This window comes from Micrasema longulum, unplaced genomic scaffold, assembly GCF_059751315.1.
Source record: "Micrasema longulum isolate JH-2025_06_02 unplaced genomic scaffold, ASM5975131v1 h1tg000140l, whole genome shotgun sequence".
NCBI lineage: Eukaryota > Metazoa > Arthropoda > Insecta > Trichoptera > Brachycentridae > Micrasema > Micrasema longulum.
In genome coordinates, this window is record NW_028277346.1 from 79977 (window position 1) to 101358 (window position 21382).

General features: G+C 33.2%; 1 protein-coding gene across 1 annotated transcript; it reads left to right on the forward strand.

Moving 5' to 3' along the window:
* Nucleotides 1–14351: 14351 nt before the first annotated feature.
* Nucleotides 14352–20880, forward strand: LOC148284212 (kappaPI-actitoxin-Avd3b). The gene is made up of 4 exons (XM_088242475.1): nucleotides 14352–14611; nucleotides 17501–17573; nucleotides 18287–18396; nucleotides 20664–20880. The coding sequence occupies exons 1-4, from the start codon at nucleotides 14527–14529 to the stop codon at nucleotides 20669–20671; spliced, it is 276 nt and encodes a 91-aa protein (XP_088098601.1). The 5' UTR covers nucleotides 14352–14526; the 3' UTR covers nucleotides 20672–20880.
* The last annotated feature ends 502 nt before the right edge of the window (nucleotides 20881–21382 follow it).

A 21382-nucleotide genomic window follows, 5' to 3' on the forward strand; every position in this document is an offset into this window, starting at 1 on the left:
ATATGTGTGTAACGCGTTGGATTTATTTGCTGCCTACTGGGCCCTGGTTAAGATGTTGCGATGCCTACTGTGGGTAGGTACCACATTTTTGTAGACAAGAACTGGATTCAACTCCCTGGGGAGCTGTTTATATTACATATTACAACAGAGATGAAGAACATTTAAGAGAAGGTAATATAGAAGTCTAGGCATCTACAGGGCTTATGATCTGGTTAAAGTGGCCACTTAAACCAGCCATTGACAGGTCTTCTAATCGTCTTCTTCACTTCTTCTATAGCCTAAATTAAATATAAACTACATTCCCTTATTTAAGGTATTTTCCATCCCTGTTGTAATTTGTTAATCTTAATGACTCCCGAGGGTGTGAAATCTAGTATTTTGTCTACAAACATTTGGACAAACTCAAATATTGTAATAAAACCAACTGGTCCAAGAAGAAGTTTAAAAAATTGGAAAATTGTTTTCAGGCGTTGCCTAGTATGTGAAATAATTCAGTCAGATGAATCTCTTCGCAACAATAAAGGTTTCAGCTCTTTAACTTCACTCAAATAAAAAAAAATATGAATTGAAGAAATATGGATGTTCAAACGTAGGCAAAATGATGAATGTTACACAGTGTGTAAAGTGGCCACTTAAACCAGCCAATGACATGTCATAAGCTCTGTAAATGCCTAGACTTTCATATTCCCTTATTTAAGGTTTTCTCCATCCCTGTTGTAATTTGTTAATAGTACATAAATCTAATAAATTTGGTGATTTGTGAAGAAACGGGCATGTTTTGAAACCGTTACAAAGAAAAGCAGGTTAGTGGTCATAAAAAATTAGTTACGAACATGTTTGACCACAAAGTTAATGCTTTAAACATTTTTTTATTTATTTATTTACACTCTTTATCAAAATACAATTCCATGTTCACTTTGCCCAGCTAACGAGGGTACATACCCCGTTCCAAGCTAGGCAATTACATTTCAATATATTATAATACATAGTTAACAAATTAATATAGAGCACAGACAAACAAAATATAAACTTATTCGTATACATATTTTGATACATATACAAACAGACATACACATATATACGCACATATATATATATATATATACACATATATACGCACATATATATATATATATACACATATATACACATGTACATACACACACACGTACACACATCCATGCGCATACACATACATACATTCATAAAAACATAGACAATTTATTTACGCGAAACTTCATGGTTGTCATCTATGAATATTAAAAAAATAAATTATTCCTTATTTTTTATATTTTATTTTCGACTTCCAGTAAGAATCTCCGATCCGTGGCATGCATCAACTTTTCTACTCACTACGACCAATGTCATGAAAGAGCGAGGTCAACACCTTCCGTAACTTGACAACACTCCCGTCTTTTCACGATTCTGGCAAAAGGTTATGGACCTTTTTGCCTACGTAATAGTGTTGTCTCGATGCCAGAACAGTGTTGACCCCTTCACTTAGTATCAGATCCCTATTAGTATTGTAGTTGTGGTTGACGCTTGGGTAAATGTCTCTATTGATGTGTGTAACCACTACCGTTCTCAATATATACTGTTGAATAATATTCAGTACTCTGAATTCTTTGAAAAGCAAGTCACTTGGATAACGAAATGTTTTTTTTTTAATTACTCGGATTAAAGAATGATATTAGAAAAATATTAATAATGACTTTTGACCAAATAATTAAAAAGGTTTAATAACCCTAGTTAGATCACTAGTAAAATGGTAAATATAATGTTAATCTGTTCAATAAGTCTGTTTGAATTATATAGTTAGAATCTAGAGCGTTCACTTATCAAATTACAAATATATGCACACGCATTTACAATAAACAAGCAGATGGAAAATAATTGGGTTAGAATTAACTGCAGCGCTGAGATTCAGAGTTTTGCTGCCATCTATTTTATTATTATGGATATATAGCACCATTTTCGTAATATAATACCTCAAGGGCGCTTAACATAGTAATTCTATAGATAAATAAACTAAATTGAAGCTTTTAAATTTGTAATTTAATTAAAAGCTTTGCACTTACAGCCAATTTGCCTAACGAAATAGATTTTTTACCCTTGAAAATAGACGCACTGTATCTGAGTTATGCTATTTACATAAATTATTAAATAATAAAGTAGACTCTTTTAACCTACTCTCCAAAATTAATCTCAATGTCCCCTTTCGCGTGACAAGAAATAAGTATTTGTTCCATCTGCCAGTCTGTAGCACTAAAGCTAGGGTTTCCTAGGACAGCGGTGCCCGTATTTTAACGGCCGTAGTGAACGGTGATGCAGTGGACAGCCGTCGTAAATGTGATTAGAGAGTAGTTTCCTAGGAAAACGGTGTTAAATGGTGTTGATAACACCGTTTTCCTAGAAAACCACACTCTAGTCACCTTTACGACGGCTGTCCACTGCATCACCGTTCACTACGGCCGTTAAAATACGGGCACCGCTGTCCTAGGAAACCCTAGCTTAACTATGCACAACACTCTTTCCTATATCGTTCTTGCTCTAACTGTAATACTTTTTTTTCATCTATAGATATATTTTACATGCTCCTTAATTTATTTAATTTTTTTAAAAATAAATTAAGACTCCTTATTTCTGGCTGTGGTACGATCCCACTTACCATTTAATGAAGCTCACACTTTCACCCACCTGAACACATACTACTACACTTATACGCATAAACACACATCTACAATTACTCTCATACAAATACGCATAAACACACCCTTTTGTTGTAACACAATTAAATAATATGTATGATTCTTATTTAAAAACTTTGCTGGTCTGTCTTTAAACTGTATTATTTTATGTTACTATATCATTGTCGACTGTTTGTTTCTTTAAAATAAATAAATAAATAAAACAATTTATTTTGTTGTCACATGCTACGGATTTTTATTTTTTTCAAAAAAGAAATATTTGCGTTCTTATGATTTACCCAAATATTTCATTTTGAGGGCCATTTTCAACGAGTTGTAAATAACTCACTATTAGAAAATGGAATCTAGTTGAGGTAAAGTGGGATTCGAACCACGGAACTTTGGTCCGTGAGTCCGAGACACTAGCCACAGGACCACAACCCGATCTATTCATTTCGATTTTTTCAAATAATTTAGAGAACAAGTGGGTTTTAAGCTTTTCCGAAACATCCCTTCATTTTCACAGCCTCGCACCTCTGCTGGGAGAGCATTCCATGCCATAGGGCCTGCGAACTATAGGTAATAATAAAAATAATGTGACCTCACTGGGGTTTCCCGTGCCGAGGACACTAAAAATACTAACTTTAAAAAAAAAATTAAAAAGACAAATATTCAGACAGTTTTAAAAACAAGGTATTTATGTACATCTATATTATTTATATTACAAAACACACAATGAAAATAACAAAAACTTAACATAAGGTGTACACTTGTGGAGCAGTTGATTCAATATTGGTTTGGGCGAATGAGACAATCCATTTTACTTCAACCTAGCTACACTATCCATTTTTTTTTTAGCCTTTTTATACATTTTCTCGTTACTAATTGTTTTAATGGATAGTGGAAGTAGGTTAAATCTCTTTGTCCGAAAGTGGTTTTAGTTTGTATTTGTTTAAGTTGTCTATGTGTTGAGGATCTAGTGATTATATTATTTGTATGTGATGTATTGTGGGGGTTATGTCTTTCATTTGAGTAAGAGTAATTTTTGAGTCTATAATCTAATCTATTTTTATTTAAAACACAGATGAAATGGGAACAACAATTCATGGGTGTTTGAACCCAACATTTACGATATGAATATGGTATTTCCATAAATACGTCATGGTTCAATTATGGCGGTTTAACATACGAGTGTAAGGTCCCATCAACAACTACTGTCAGCTATTGATTAACGTTTTTATGATAAATATAGTAATTAGTTCTACTTTCGAGTAATACAGAACGCGCCCACCATTACTGACATGACTTCAACAATATTTTGAGCGTGCGCAAATGTTTCTAGACAAGACTGGATTTCACTCTGGGGTTTATTAAACTCTTCGTCGCATTGGGGAAACAAGTTTCTATGTAGTCATATTTTTTTGAGACATGAAAGTTAAGACATTATTTGAACGTAGTTATGCAGAAAGCAGCCAGTCCAAAATTTAAAAAATTGAGATATTAGTGTTATCGGGTTCAGTAAGACTATGTTCTGCTAAAAACAGCCAGACCGCTTTCATACAAAAAACTGTATTAATCACCGTCTGAAAATAGTGTCGATCACAAAAACGGCATTTCTCAATTTGCAGAAAACACCTACAGAACTAGAAAAAGACTACGATACTTAAATAATCATTAAAACTGGTCAAATACATAATTTGATTCTTGTTTGTGATATACAAAAAAAAATGTTTTCATTGTTTATCATTTGTCAAAGTCAAAAACATTTCACTACTACCATCACGCCATTTCTCCGTAGGGGTAGGCAGAGAGAATGGACCGCCACACACGTCTCTTCTGGCATACATTTCTACATCATCTTCTACCACATTCATACATCTTGTCATACGCACCCTTCGGTTCTGCCTGCTTTAGACATTACCTGACTTAAGATTTTGGTTTATCTGATCATGCCACGTCTTCCTTGGTCGTCCTCGTCTCACATTACCGTTCATACATATGTTTTACTATTCTTTCGTCATCCATTCGTACTACATGGTATTTCAATTTATTTTTATTTTTTTATGTGTTAAATTTTATAAAATCGTTTAAATTTTTATTTATTGTATTATTTTATTTTGTATTTTTATTACTTTTTTATATTATTTTGTAAACTTGCCAAACACAAGAGCCAGACTCTTTTATTTTATTTTTATTTTATTTTATTTTTGCACTACAACATGCCAGGAGGCTCAATTACAGTGATGAATTACATCACAGAACACCCAGGCTTGAGAAAAATGACATTCATTTTTTTGTGTTCTCACCGGGAATCGAACCCGGAACCTTCCGTCTGTGAGTCGAGTGTCTTGACCACTACACCACGGAGGCCGCCAAACGGCAAGTTCAACCTTAAGTGTTCCATTTTTTTTATTGTATGTATTGTTTTTTATGCTAATAAAGGTTTTTCAATAAATAAAAAAAAGAGCTCTCTTGCAAATGCCTCCTTGATACTGGGCTAAAAAGACACGTCGAACTGATTACGCCTAACTATAATCGTTGTTTCGCTTTTCGCACGCTAAAACTGAACTAATTTACTTGTTTTTTTAAAAAAACAGTATCAACTTGAAATTATCTGTGTTGGTCTTTTTTGCGTTTTTCAAAAATAGTTATCAAAGTACATCCGAAGACGGCAGATGAAACTGGATGCTTTTAATGGTTTTCGGATGGTCCTAGTTCCCATAAAAAATATATATATATATAAAAAAAAAAACGATTGGGACACGCAAATGGTAATTATCTATAACATGTAAAATAATCACTACTCTATTACCACTATACAGAGAGAAAATACGAAATATCGATAAAACGAAATATCTGACATTTTATATAAATAATAGTTTTCTGACAAACAATATTTATTTATTTATTTAACTTTTTGTAAATAATGTTATTTGTACATTGGCGGGCTGATTGCCAAATGGCAATTTCTTCCAACCAACCAATAAAATAAAAGTTTTATAATTCAAGTTACAGAACATATTCAATAGAAAAAAAAGATTAAAAAGCTATAGATATATAAAAATAGAAATAAACGTATTTGTTTATAAATTACCCTAAATGAAAAATATTACTCAATGGGAAAAAGTAAAAAAGAGGAAAAAAGAAAGGTGGAGAGATTAAGGAAGACAAAGGAGATGTTTTTCAGACGTGATTTAAACAGAGATAATGTAGTAACATTTTTGATGGTGAATGGGAGATGATTCCACAGTCGAGCCGCATGGACACTATGCGAGTTAGAGAAGAAAGAGGAATTGTGGATGGGTATTAAGAGAGTGCCTTGAGAATCAAAACTTAGAGGTAAACCATGAACTGATAAGCGTTGAAATTTTTCATGCAGGTATATAGGAGCGTTAGGACTATGAAGTACATTGAACAGAAGTGAAAGGGAGTGATAGTCTCTCCGCTGTCTAATTTTGAGCCAATTCAGTTGCCTACGATAGTCAGAAATGTGGTCATATTTCCTAAGACCAAAAATGTACTTTATGCATGTATTCTGAAGCCGTTCAAGTTTTTAGAGTTGCTCACAGCTTAAATCAGTCATGGAAACATCAGCGTAATCTAGAATGGGTAGTAGTAATGCTTGTACAAAGGTGCATTTAGGATTAATGGGTAAGAATTTTTGCAACCTTCTAAGTGAGTAGACTGAAAAATATTTTGCGGCTTAATTCATTAGTATGAGCTTGCCAGCAGAGATGTTCGTCCATTTGTACTCCTAGATGTTTTACGGATTTCCTGTATTGAATATTGGTACCATTGACATTGAGAAGATTAGGTGAAGATACGTCTAGCTTACTAAGCAATACACTTAATCGAGGAATTGACTGTGATAAAACATACCAACTTCTGCATTAGGTAGATTTCATAAAATACCTTGGTGTTATCATTGATAGGAATTTGCCATGGGAGGCTCAGGTCCAGTCACTGAACTCTAGGTTGAGAAAGCTGTGCCATCTATTCTGCTCTCCTAGGAGAGATTTTCTCTAAAGACATTCTGGATATTAGCACTCTCAGAAGTATGTACTTTGCTCTGTTTCAATCCTCTGCAACCTATGGAATAGATGGCTGGGGGGGTTGTGCGGCGTCCATTGTAAAGCCTCTCATAATTTTACAGAAATTATTATTGAGAATAATATTCCAGCGCCCTCCAACATACCCGTCAGAACAGCTGTTCCAATACATGAAGGTGCTGGATATGAGACAACTGTACCTAAAAGAAGCACTTACACACTTCTGGTCAAACAATAAGGAGAAGTCTCAGCAGAATGTCGTACGAGGTTTTCCCAGAGCATGAATTATGGCATACCCAAAACCCGTACGACTTTCGCTTAGATACATCTCTTATTTATCACACAGAGAGTGTTCAATATTTTGGAAGAGCCTATTAAGCTTTCAAGGACAAAAACTATTTTCAAGAAAGTAGTTACGGACTGGATTTTCTTAGTGGGAGGGATTTGAGTAGGAAACTCCTTGATGTTTTTCAGAATGTTTGAGTTTACTGTTTACCATATCGATGTGCCATATCTATATGTATTTAAAAAAAATAAAACTCTGCATAAAGGAGTGCGAACATTATCTTTGGCTCTACCCGACCGAGTTTCTCCAGGGTATGGTCGGCTACAACAGTTTAGAGACTAGAAGGAATGTGTATTTGGCTACGCATTTTTATCGATTGTTCCGCGGTATGGTCGATAATTTTAAGATTATGACCAGCATTGGTTTGTATGTTCCTGATAAGCGTCGATAGCGTCAGCATAGATGGTGTCATATTCCGATATACAGGAACACCCTGCCGTGCCATATATAAATGTATAAATGTTTTTTTTTTAAATCTGTTTCTGATTCTATATTTGTGGTGATATACTTACGTGTCTGTGTCAACTAATTGCTAGTCCCATCTCAACACAGGACTTTTAGTCCCATGGAGTTGGGACCTATGTCTCAAATAATGTACAATAAACTTATGTATGTATATTAATAAACAAACAAATACGTGAATACGTTTGTCGGAAGAAAAGTCTGACTGTCTTTCTTCTTTTTCTAGACAGTGAATTCTTAGAACCTCTTTCATATCATTTCATAGTTGAAAGTATTCTAGTTTAATTGCGCGGTTAATTTTAAGCAAGTCTGTTTGTCCTGTCGAATAATTTTGTAACTAGTTCTTTGAAAATGAATTATCTAGTTTAGAAAGTAAATATTCACACATAAAACAATAGCTTTTTGCTATGACAACCTGTCAAATATTTCTACGATTCTCAAAATTTTATTACGTAGTTAGGAAATTCAGATGTTTTTTTATTAATAGATTATAAAACTAAGCCAAAAAATTTCAAAAATATATTTCTACGTATTGCACATAGATAAGCATCTTTTCTGTTTAACAGCAACACTTCAGGGTGTAGTGCTTTGTATATTCTTTGTTGCGGGAATAAAAAAGCAAGAGATTTGTGGCTGGTAAAACTACACTTCAAGGAAGCCAAAAAGCTTCCAGTTACTACTTCCATATCCAGATCCTTTCCAAGTAGAAATAGTCACTCGAGTAGGCCAAGAATTAAAACTTGAAAAAAACTGTAGTTAACATGAACACAATACGAGAATATCAGAAAAATATCATACACAACCTTTTAAAACAAGAAAAGGACAGTCGAGACTAATAAACCATGGACTGAAATTATACAATAAACTACCAGACAAAACTAAACAAAAGACTCAGACAACGTTTACAAAAGATGTTAAAAATATTTATTTTTTATTTTTTTATTAATATATTTTATTTTATAATTACATAGGTTTATAGTACATGTGAATAACAATCGAACAAAATGACAAGAATAAATAAATCCCATATACGCATAGCCTGTGCGTGGGTATACTGGTTGAATAAGTTTAACGTGAAAGCATGAATTTATGAACAAAATTACACAAACGTACTGATACATACATGCACACACACATATTTACCCACAACATACATGTGTTTATACACACATACTTGTATACACATATTGTATATAAAAAAATACACAATGTTAATATTTTAGTACAAAAAACCAACATATTTTGATAGCAATTTAGCTGAAGAAATCAAGAACATCTCTTTTCATAGCCCATTTTTTTAGTATACTTTATGAAAGTGTGATTGGTTAAACTTTTCATGTCTCTCATATTATTGGTAAATACAATGTGTAGTCCGGGAGCGAAGAAGAGTGCATCTCTCGGTCCTAATCTAGTTTTACAGAGGGTGGGGTGGCGATTCATAATTTGCGTGTTTATTACTTGAATGAATCGTTGATCTGTATTGATGTTCGCGGGGTAAGAAAAATGGATTTATGCAAAGATGGCAGATGCGGGCAAAACAGTATGCGGCCAAACAAACCACAGCAGACAAACATCCCATCTTTGAGAAGTCAATAATGGGGATCAGGGACAGGAAAATGGATGCCAAATCTCCAAGTCCTGGTTTTTGGGTAGTGTTTCTTTTTCAGCAAACACATCACTATAATTACCCGAGAAATATATCGATGAATGTGGCGGCGCGGCGGTCAGAAGATGAAAAGGTGTGCGGATGCGGGCAGATGATTAAAAGGCGAGCGGATGCGGGCAGATAAGTGATGAACGATGTGGTTGTTGACAGAACAAATTATTCAGAGAGAAAAATCGAGATTGTTAATGTTGGTTGCTACGGATAAGGAAAATTGTTCTCATAGCAACCGTAGCTACCCATGGCCATAGCGATGAGGAGAATAAATAAATATTGAAAGTTGGGAAATCACAAGATTGGTAGAATATGTGGACCTTCGTCAACTGACGCCATGCCACCATGCTATAACTGATACTCGGTCGGTAAATTCATTAATTGTAGATATTCAGAGTAAAATTAATCATCTAAAAATCAGAGGGATGATAATTCAAATATGCTGGATAAGAGGACATGCTGGTATCGTTAGAAATGAGAGAGCTGATTAACGAGCAAGAGCCGCAACTTGTAAAAAAACGGCACCTTTCTTCTCAGAATTTCTCCTTAGCTTTGCTAAACGCTGTATAAAACAAAATACGCAGCGGCGTTGGGAGGATCATTACCGCGCTTCTTCTACAGGTAAAATCACTACACCCAACGCTGGCTGATGCAGCAAACTTCCATCGTCATCACCAAAGTACTTTCAAAACTACCCAAATTTTTACCGGACACGGAGCTATGAGAAGTTACCTTTATAGGTTTGAATTAAGGAACAATGACTATTGTCCATGCGATGATATTTCTTCACAGAGAATCAAACATCTGTATTTTCAGTGCCCATTTTTCGGTTTATAACGCCATAATCTTGAAGCAGAATGCAGGAAAGATGGAATATCCTTAACAAATATCCACACTGTCGTTAAAAGTAATTATCACGCGCCATTGTTTTTAGACTTTGCAACAATGGTGATTGGACCCATAAAGGTAATAAACCAAAATCAGTGATCGAACATCCCATTTCCAAGACAAACAAAAACGATCGTACATGACACGTAAAGCTACTTAATGCAGGGGTCCAAATATATATATAAAAATAAAAAATCCCGCCACCAACGCGCAACCAGAGGGGTACTTTGATTTTAAGGTTAAGCTTTTGACTGGTTCGATTTTGATTAGTTGTAAATAAGATTTTTTGCCCTTTATTTAAAAGCCTGTACGCAATACACTCTTCTCATATCCATTATTTCAGTTTCTTTAAATAATAAGTTAGAGAGGTAAGTAGTGAGTTTTTTAAGCATGATTTCATGTAACAATGTTTTGATTATGTCCAAATGCTTGCAGACTGGCTGAATTTTCTCCCTAGGGAGTTGTTCATATTTTATTTTGTTGCAACAGAGAGGAAAAACATTTTTGAGTAGAAGCAATATGGGAGTCTAGGCATTTGCAGGGCTTATGACCTGTCGTTGGCTGGTTTGAGTGGCCACTTTACACACTGTTACATTCACCGTTCTGCCTATGTTTGAACATCCACATTTCCACAACTCTCCCATCTGTTGACTTTTGTGAAGTAAAAGAGCTGAAACCTTTATCACGTGAGTGAGATTCATCCGGCTGAACCAATTCACCTACTTTATTTCTCTACTCTTTTACTTCACAAAAGTCAACGATCTCCCACAAACCATCATTAACATGAAAGATCTTCAAATAAAAAAAAAAGAACTGAAGAAATATCTTCTAAATACTTTATAGCGCCTGTTTAGAAATAAATTTGTAAAATATAAATAAAATAAATGTAATATAAACCTGTCATAAAGAAAACGTGTCCCAACGAAAAGTCTTTAGACTTAGTGGGTAACAAATTCTTTAATGTATTTTTAAATTATAAAATAAACGCTGGTCTGCAGCACTGAAACTGAAGAGTTGTGGAAATGTGGATGTTCAAACATAGACAGAATGGTGAATGTTACACAGTGTGTAAAGTGGCAACTCAAACCAGCCAATAATAGGTCATAAACCTTGTCTAGGTCATAAACCTTGTCTAGGTCATAAACCTTGTCTAGGTCATAAACCTTGTCTAGGTCATAAACCTTGTCTAGGTCATAAACCTTGTCTAGGTCATAAACCTTGTCTAGGTCATAAACCTTGTCTAGGTCATAAACCTTGTCTAGGTCATAAACCTTGTCTAGGTCATAAACCTTGTCTAGGTCATAAACCTTGTCTAGGTCATAAACCTTGTCTAGGTCATAAACCTTGTCTAGGTCATAAACCTTGTCTAGGTCATAAACTTTGTCTAGGTCATAAACCTTGTCTAGGTCATAAACCTTGTCTAGGTCATAAACCTTGTCTAGGTCATAAACCTTGTCTAGGTCATAAACCTTGACCAATGCCTAGACTCCCATATTCCCACCCAAAAATGTTTTTCCCCTCTGCTACAACAAAAAATATAATTTCATGTATTCATTTTTGAGCAATTTCTAATTATTTTATGTAGTTTATTGATAAAATGCACTAATTTTATTTTATTTCAATCAAAAGTTGTATCACGATTATAAAAACAACCTGTAAACAATATGTTGATATGTATGACGGCTGTAGTACGTGCGAAACATAATTATTTAATAAACTGACAAGGTGACAAATGCGGTGCAATGATCTTTATGTAGCACTAGAATTTTTACAAAGCAAACCATCACGCCGTTTCCCCGTAAGGGTAGGCAGAGAGGATAGAACACCGAACGCGACCAAATATATCTAAATTTGTTGCAACAGAAAGGGAAAACATTTTTGAGAAGGGGATATGGAAGTAAAGGCATTAGCAGGACTTAGGACCTGTCATTGGCTGGTTTAAGTGACCACTTTACATATTACAGTAATTAGAATTAATTCAATAAAGATTATATCTAGATTTAGATATAGATTTATTTATTTATGGCAAAATAGAAGATTTTTAAACTTTATACATTACAGAACATATTTTATTTGTACGAAATATTCCCAAACAGCAAAAGTACCGTGTAACATTCACCGTTCTGCCCATATTAAAACATCCGCAATTCTTCATCTCTTCCATCTGTTGACTTTTGTGCTGAAGTACTTTTTGAATTTGTGAAGTTTTGTGAAGTAATTCTCTCCTCAAAAATGTTTTCCCTCTCAGTTGCAACTAATTTAGATCTAAGTATACTCCCTAAGGGAGGAAATCCAGCCAGTCTGCAAACATTCAGACATACTCAAAACATCGTTGAATTAACTACTTGGTAATAGAAGAAGTAAAAAAAATGGAAAATTGTTTTCAGGCGTTGCCTAGTAGGTGAATTGGTTCAGCCGGATGAATCTCACCCACGTGATAAAGGTGTCAGATCTTTTACTTCACAAAAGCCGACAGATGGAAGAGTTGAGGAAATGTGGATGTTTAAACATAGGCAGAATGGTGAATGTTACACAGTGTGTAAAGTGGTCACTTAAACCAGTCAATGACAGGTCCTAAGCCCTGTAAATGCCTAGACTTGCATATTACCTTCTCGAAAGTGTTTTCCTTCTCTGTTGCAACAAATTTTGATCTAAATAACTCGCTAAGGAGGAAATCCAGCCAGTCTGCAAGCATTTGGACATACTCAAACCATTGTCAAATAAAATATGGTTGACAATAAAATGATGTAAACAGGAAAAGATTGAGCGTTGTTATTCAATTTATAAAAGACCTTCAAATTAATATCATAATAATATTGTTTGCTATATCTTACTTTAAAGTGATTAATTACGTAAGTGTCGTTTTTTTGTAAACAAACAATAAATTGTTTACTTAAACGGAACTAGGTTATCAAGGGATATATTAAGATCACATTTTAAAAAGATTCTGTTCTTTTTTTTTAAACCGTCACCGTCACCGTCACCGTCACCGTCACCGTCACCGTCACCGTCACCGTCACCGCCACCGTCACCGTCACCGTCACCGTCACCGTCACCGTCACCGTCACCGTCACCGTCACCGTCACCGTCACCGTCACCGTCACCGTCACCGTCACCGTCACCGTCACCGTCACCGTCACCGTCACCGTCACCGTCACCGTCACCGTCACCGTCACCGTCACCGTCACCGTCACCGTCACCGTCACCGTCACCGTCACCGTCACCGTCACCGTCACCGTTACCGTCACCGTCACCGTCACCGTCACCGTCACCGTCACCGTCACCGTCACCGTCACCGTCACCGTCACCGTTACCGTCACCGTCACCGTCACCGTCACCGTCACCGTCACCGTCACCGTTTATGTTACTGTCACCGTCACCGTCACTGTCACCATCGCCATCATCCTCATAGTCATCATTTTCACCATCATCATTATCAACATATTACAACAGAGATGAAGATCATTATAGAGAAGGTAATATGTCTAGGCATATTTATTTATTTATTTATTTGACACTTTATACACATATACAATAAATATACATTTAAGGGCGGGCATATTGCCTTAAGGCAATTTCTTCCTACGTACCCAAACCGTTCAGTTTGAGAAAATTATAAATACATGGACATATTGAATCTTACAATTTTATACAAAAATTAAAAGCAAAGAAGTGTGAAGTTGTGAAGTTTTGTGAAGTAATTCCCTCCTAAAAATGTTTTCCCTCTCTGTTGCAACTAATTTAGATCTAAGTATACTCCCTAGGGAGGAAATCCAGCCAGTTTGCAAACATTTAAACATACTCAGAACATCGTTGAATTAACTACCCGGTAAAAGAAGAAGTATAAAAATCGGAAAATTGTTTTCAGGCGTTGCCTAGTAGGGGAATTGGTTCAGCCGGATGAATCTCACCCGCATGATAAAGGTTTCAGCTCTTTTACTTCACAAAAGTCAACAGATGGAAGAGTTGAGGAAATGTGGATATTTAAACATATGCAGAATGGTGTTAGTTACACAGTGTACACCGTAAAGTGGCCACTCAAATCAGCCATTGCCAGGTCACAAGTCCTGTAAATACCTAGAATTCCATTCAAAAATCAATTTTCACCAACTGATGTATTTTTCTAAGCCTTGACACCTGTAATCTGGACATTTTAGCCTCGCCCACAGTTTGAAGAGCATTGGATAAATATATGTACACATATACATACAGCATAATTCGTCACAAGTCCACATTCATCATAATATAAGCGAGATACTTGTTTTCAATTCTCATTCAGTGGGCAACATTCTGTGGAATTACCAGCTAAACAGTGAAGTGAAGCAAGTTTATCGATATCGATAAAATAAATCGTTTGAAATAGATACATTAACATTTAAGTACGTTTTACATATCAATAAAATTGTTAATTCAATTCTGTTAAGTTTTTGAGAAAAAATGGAGTCGAAAGTAGTTTTTTTAAATTTACTTGTACTATGCATGATCATAACGCAAATTTTATTCGTCAAATCAATTCCACAAGGTGAGTGACATTTTTTTTTTAATATCGCGGCGGCAGCGCTATATAAGTCATCCATAATAACAATCGACGCTGGAAACGAAAAAGTTACTATGCGACATGTAGCAACTTAATTTATTTATTTTTATTTGGAAAAAAACAACAGTTTTTACATTAATTGAATCCAGGAAATAATAATATATATAAACGAAAATTGTGAAAATAGTTAATATAAATTTTCCACAGTGATGTAAGCTATTGATTAGGTACATTATCGGCATCAAAATATAAGCAATTAAACAAATTAAAAATGTTAGGCACTTAGGAGTTGCAAGTAAAATAAAAATACATATATTTATATACAACAACAACAACAAACCATCACGCCGTTTCCCCGTAGGGGTAGGCAGAGAGGATAGAACGCCATAACACTCTATCTTGGCATACAGACCTCGCTTCCTCTACATTCATACATCTTCTCATGCACGCACGCCGATTATTCCTACTTTTGACAAGTCCATCTTCAAGTATTTTATGGACTCGATCGTGCCATGTCTTTCTCGGTCTTCCTCGTTTTCTGCATCCATCAACATTTGCATCGTGGATCCTTTCGCTGTCCATTCGCTCTACATGTCCAAACCAACGCAGCACCCCTTTCTTGATTCTGTCGATAATGCATGTCTCAGCCTTACACACTTCACGGATCTCGACGTTTGTGCACCTATCATACATCGTTTTACCACACATTCGTCCGAGGGATCGCATTTCAACAGCATTCAACCTACTTTCATCATTATTTTTCCAATTCCATACTTCGCTCCCATACATTAGAGTTGGAACTAGAACTCCGTTGTGAACTGCTAGTTTATATTCAGTAATAAAAATAAGGTAAATAGAAAAAAGATTAATTTAAATATAAATAATAAGTAAAAAAAAGTTGCATAAAAATAATATAAAAGATACAAAATATAATATTGAACATACGAGTACATATGTACATAATTACTGACACCGTATAATTAAGCGGGTGTACTGTCTTTAAGAAATCTTCTATATTTCATATAGGAGAGATTTAAAAAAGAGCAAATTATTTTGATATATTTTTTTAGTTTATCAAGAATCACATTTCAATTATCTAGGAATCACGCCAAAATTATACGTATGCAATTGTTTTTTTTCTTATCCATCGTCGAAATTAAAATCAATATTCAGGTATTTGTTAAAAGCGGCCCTGAGGGATTATATGATAAAAGTGGCGCTGTATTAGTTATCCGTAATATTAAAAAATATTTTATTTAGGATGCAACTAAATTATTTTCGCAATTTTTAATTTATCGGAATTTCAATCAAAATATTATGTTGATTAACCTTTTATTTTATGAACGGCATAATTCCAGCCATGTACCATTTGATTTATTTTTTTTATTTACTTAAAAAAAAAATTTTTGTTTAAGTTTATTTTATTGAAACACGGTTCTTTGTGTAATCTTAACGGGAAGTCAAAAATACTTTAAAAAAAAATAATCAACTTATTGGTATTGCCAGAGCAACGATGATTTGAAAATACATAATATTATCAAATTTATATTTAAAGCACTTTGTGGTTATTCATTATAATAAAATAAATAAAAAGTAACTTTGTTTTTATTTTTATTTATTCATATTTTTTCACATTATGAACAATGATTAATAATGTGACCTCACTGGGGTTACCCGTGCCGAGGACACTTAACAATATACAAAAGTATGTTTACACGTAAAAATATACAAAAAAGACAAATTTTTCTGACAGTTTTAAACACTACGTATTTATGTATATATTTAATTTATTTATACCTTTATTATTAATATTATAAAACGTACAATAAAATAAAAAAAACATGACATAAAATATACATTTGTGGAACAGGTGATTCAATATTGGTTTAGGCGAATGAGACAATCCATTTTACTTCTACCTAGCTCCACTATCCATTTTTTTATAGCCCTTTTGAACATTTTCTCTTTACTAATTGTTTTAATGGACAAAAGAAGTAGATTATATTTATGAATTAAATCCAGTTTTCCTACAAAGATTTAAACAAGCTCAAAATATTGTTGATAAATCCACCTGGTCCACGAATAAGAATAGAAATTGAAAAAAAAATATTTCAGGCATTGCTTAGTATGTAGGTGAAATAATTCAATCAGATGAATCTCACCCTCATAAATAAAGGTCTTTAACATCACAAACATCAACAAATGAAAGAATTTAAGGAATATGTTTAAGTAACAAGTATTTTTGGCACATATTTGTTAATACTTTATATTTGTATAATAACGATTTTTAATTTCTAACATTTGATTAGCTAGGCGTTTATAATTAAGTAATTTTAGTTTTTTTTTTTAATGTTATTGTTTTATTAGTATAGGACTACTTATGCTCTAAAAGATAAAAAATCTCCATCTTAGAACAGGCTGAGCCACGTTAGATGGAGACTATCATAAACAGAGAACACTCCGTTTTCATTTTATATTTATTAGTTTTATATAGATTCCCTGTTATTAAATATGTATACTAATACAATAAATTTATCAAATAAATTAATAAATAAAATACATGTTCAAATATGGGCAGAATGGTGAATGTTACACAGTGTGTAAAGTGGCCACTTAAACCAGCCAATGACAGGTCATCAACCCTGCAGATACCTTGACTTCTATGTTATCTTCTCCGAAATGTTATTTATCTCTATTGTAATTTGTTAATATTTGTTTTTAACACGGTTTTTTTACTAACAATATTAACAAGATACTCATTTTTTCATGTCTTGACGTCTACATTCCTTTTTTTAAGTGTCTATCACTATTAATATATTTGAATACAAAGACTCAATATAAAGTTAATTTAAATATCAATATTTTTTTTTTCAGGAAACGATAAAGCAATTCCTGAAAACTGTACATTACCAAAACAGACTGGAAATTGTAGAGCGAGCCTAAGAAGGTATTTTCTTTTTTACATCAACTTGTGATCACATATCTGATTATTGTTTTCTCAAATAAACAGTGACCAATTTATTTATTTATATATATGCCCAATGGGCATTTTTAACACTTTGAGCACAGGCCGAATACACATAGAATTTCACAACGCCTGAAAAAAACATATTTTCAGGAGTTGCCCAGTATGTAGGTAAAATAATTCAATTAGATGAATCTCACCCGCATAAATAAAGGTTTCAGCTCTTAAACTTCACAAACATCAGCAGATGAAAGAATTGAAGGAATATAGATGTTCAAATATGGGCAGAATGGTGAATGTTACACAGTGTGTAAAGTGACCACTTAAACCAGCCATTGACAGGTCATAAGCCCTGTAGATGCCTAGACTTCTATATTACCCTTTCTTAAATGTTCTTCATCTCTTTTGTAATATGTTAATATAAACAGCTCCCCAGGGAGTTGAATCCAGTCCTTGTCTACAAAAATTTGGACAAACTCAAAATATTGTTGACATATTTACATAAATGATAAATGTCGTTTTTTCTATAACGATCAACTTACATATTTTTTAATGTTACAAATGAAACTTTCCAAAAAAGACGTACTTAACTTTATATAAAATATAAAAAATCCTTGATTCATTGTACTTCGTGTCCTATCGCTCCACTATATCTTCGTAAAAATGTAAGGGTTATAAATTTTGGTGTGTTTTAGATGGTTTTATGATTCCGGATCTAAGACCTGCATTACATTTGTCTATGGGGGATGTAAAGGAAACGCTAACAATTTTACCACTAAAGAAAAATGTCAACAGGTTTGCCAAGGTGAGACAAAAGATATAATTCAATAAAAAAATGGAAGAATCGAAGAAATATGGAGGTTCAAACATAGGCAAATGGTCAGCTAAAAATCAAAAAATCAGCTAATACAAGTCATATAAATGCCTAAATTTCCATATTCCTTTCTCTAAAACGTTCTTCATCTCAGTTGCAATTTGTTTATCTTATAAAATTTTTTATTTATTTCACAAAGTTTTTTTGATTTTTTTTTTAAAATTAAAATTTGCGTTCTTATGATATTTATTTATTTATTTTTCTTTCTGTTGACGCCCATGGGGCTTTTACATTATACATACTATATAATAAGAAAAAGTTACACATTAAACATAATTAACATTTTATCAAATATAAAAATTAAAAAAATACATTTTTTAAATTTAAAAATAAAGTTACATAGTTAACATAATACACTATTAAGACATATAATACATACATTATATTATGTTTATAATATAAGTCATGGTAGGATTAAAATAAAACATAATTATTATTATTTTTATTTTTTTTACACAGGTAAACTAAATTTTAAAGTGAAGTTATCCAAAATGTTGAAAACTGAAAAGGGTTTTATGAACTAAAAATATAAAACATAACACGGGCTAACTTTTAAGCATACATAAATACGATCGAAGATTTATTGACTAGACTCCGTCGCGTCGGTCGCCTGTAGTACTTTGGTCTTGAATATGCTCAATGAGTAACGAAATATATCAACATCGCCATATTCATTACCAAGGCGATGGAGTCTAGCTATAGGTGAATTTACATAGTAGTTGTGCCCGCTGGACACCTCGACAAACACCGACTTATTTCGTGTGCGGCGGGAAGGTATTTTAATATTAACCAGTCGCGTTAAATCAGGGCTGTCCAGCGCGCCATTTACCATATACCCAAATATTTAATTTTACGGGCCGTTTTCAACGAGTTGTAAATGACAAGTCATGTAAATGCCTAGACTGCCATATTCCCTTCTCTTAAATGTTCTTCATCTCTGTTGCAATTTATTATTCTTAAAAAAATATTGATTTAATTCACATTGAATTAAAAAAAAAAAAAAATTGCGTTTTATGATTTACCCAAATATTTCATTTTATGGGCCATTTTCAACTAGTTGTAAATAACTCACTATTAGAAAATGGGAATCAAGTTGGGGTAGAGTAGGATTCGAACCACGGACCTTGAGCCGTGAGTCCGAGACACTAGCCACGGGACCACAACCCGACCTATAAAATACTTTTTTTTCTGTATGAACACCTCACTGGGCACAGTAAAAAAAAACTTTTTGGAGTCTAACCATTTTCTTAGTCAAACCAATACATTTTTTTGAAAAAATACTACGATAATAATATTAAAAATGTATTTTTTTGTTCTTGGTAATTGATCCTATGAGAATTTAAAAAATAAATATGAAGTTAATAAAAAATAAACTATAAAAATATAATATTATCTATGGTGCTTACTGCTTATATTATTTTTGAATTAATATATTTAAATTTACTGTGTTTCATCCTGCAAATATTAATTAATACTATTGTAACATTTGTCTAACAATACTTAATTTGTATGTATAAATTATAATATGTATATGTTTGTGGGTATGTATGCTTATGAATGCATTGTAAGTGCCCCGAATCAACACGGATTTTCTAGCGAGTCGGCGTAAGTTCACAGGCAATGGTCGTTTATGATTGTGTCATTATAAATTGTCTCTGTCCCCAGTTAATGTGCATACAAGGTTTTAAATAAATACAAATGTTTTTAAAATCTTAAAAGAACACGTTTAACAATTACAAAATTTTTGACACAATTAATTACCTCATTAAAAAAAAAGTTTATTCAATATTTGTGGGCCCTCTTTAATTGCATATGGGCGCTTTTTGAATGAACGGTTTTTTTGCCAGTGGAATGTTCAATTTAATTTTATTTATGGTATTGCAAACGTGATTATTTTCCTGTTTGCAAAAATATTCTAGTCATAATTTTACAATAAGACAAATTTCCATAAAACCCGTTATTGTTAAAAAATTTAGTCCAATTAATACTATCCTGCATTTCAAAAATGGGCCTTTACAGCATTCATCAGCATTTACTATTTTTCTAAAAAATATTTTTTTAATTAAAAAAACCCCAAAAATATATATCTTTAAAAGTTGAGTAAATATATGCATAATAATTAGACATAAGAAATTTATTAATTGCTATTTTATTCTATATAAATATTATTTGTTTCCTAAATAAATATTTTTTTCCAGGTGCATGATTTGATCATTTGAAGATGAAAAATATACCTCCTACTTTAAAATATCCTCTTCTACCAAATAATGGACAAAATGTGATTTATTTTATGTATATAATATAGTGCCCATCGCACCACCAAGTGCATATATATGAAATTAAAATAAGATTTATTTACCGTGTGCATTTTATATACTTATTTATGTAAAAAGGAACAATAAAATATTTATTATATATTTTTATTTTTAAGTCTTCAATACGGAAAAACGACATACTACGAATACCGGTAAAAAAATGTGAAATCGATTAAAAAATATATATTTAAAAGAATGAAGTTATAATATTTTTGATAATTGTTAAAAAATACGCCTTCACGAAAACGCGAGATTATTGGCCTTGACAATCGTGTGGTACTATACTGTAAAGAGAAGAGAGAGGGTGGGAATTTAAGAAGTAGAAAGGAACAACTCAAAACATTTGGAAAGTGGCATTTCTTTTTTTATTATTTTTATGATTATATTTTTTTTTGTACTACAACCAGCCAGGAGGCCCAATTGCAGTGGTAAATTACGTCACAAAACAACCCAGGCTTAGGAAAAATCACTTTGATTTTTTTGTGTTCTCACCGGGAATCCAACCCGGAACCTTCTGTGAGTGAGTCAAGCGTCTTGACCACTACACCACGGAGGCCGCTAATTTAATTGTAAGTGTTCAACCCTGATTTAAATATAAATAA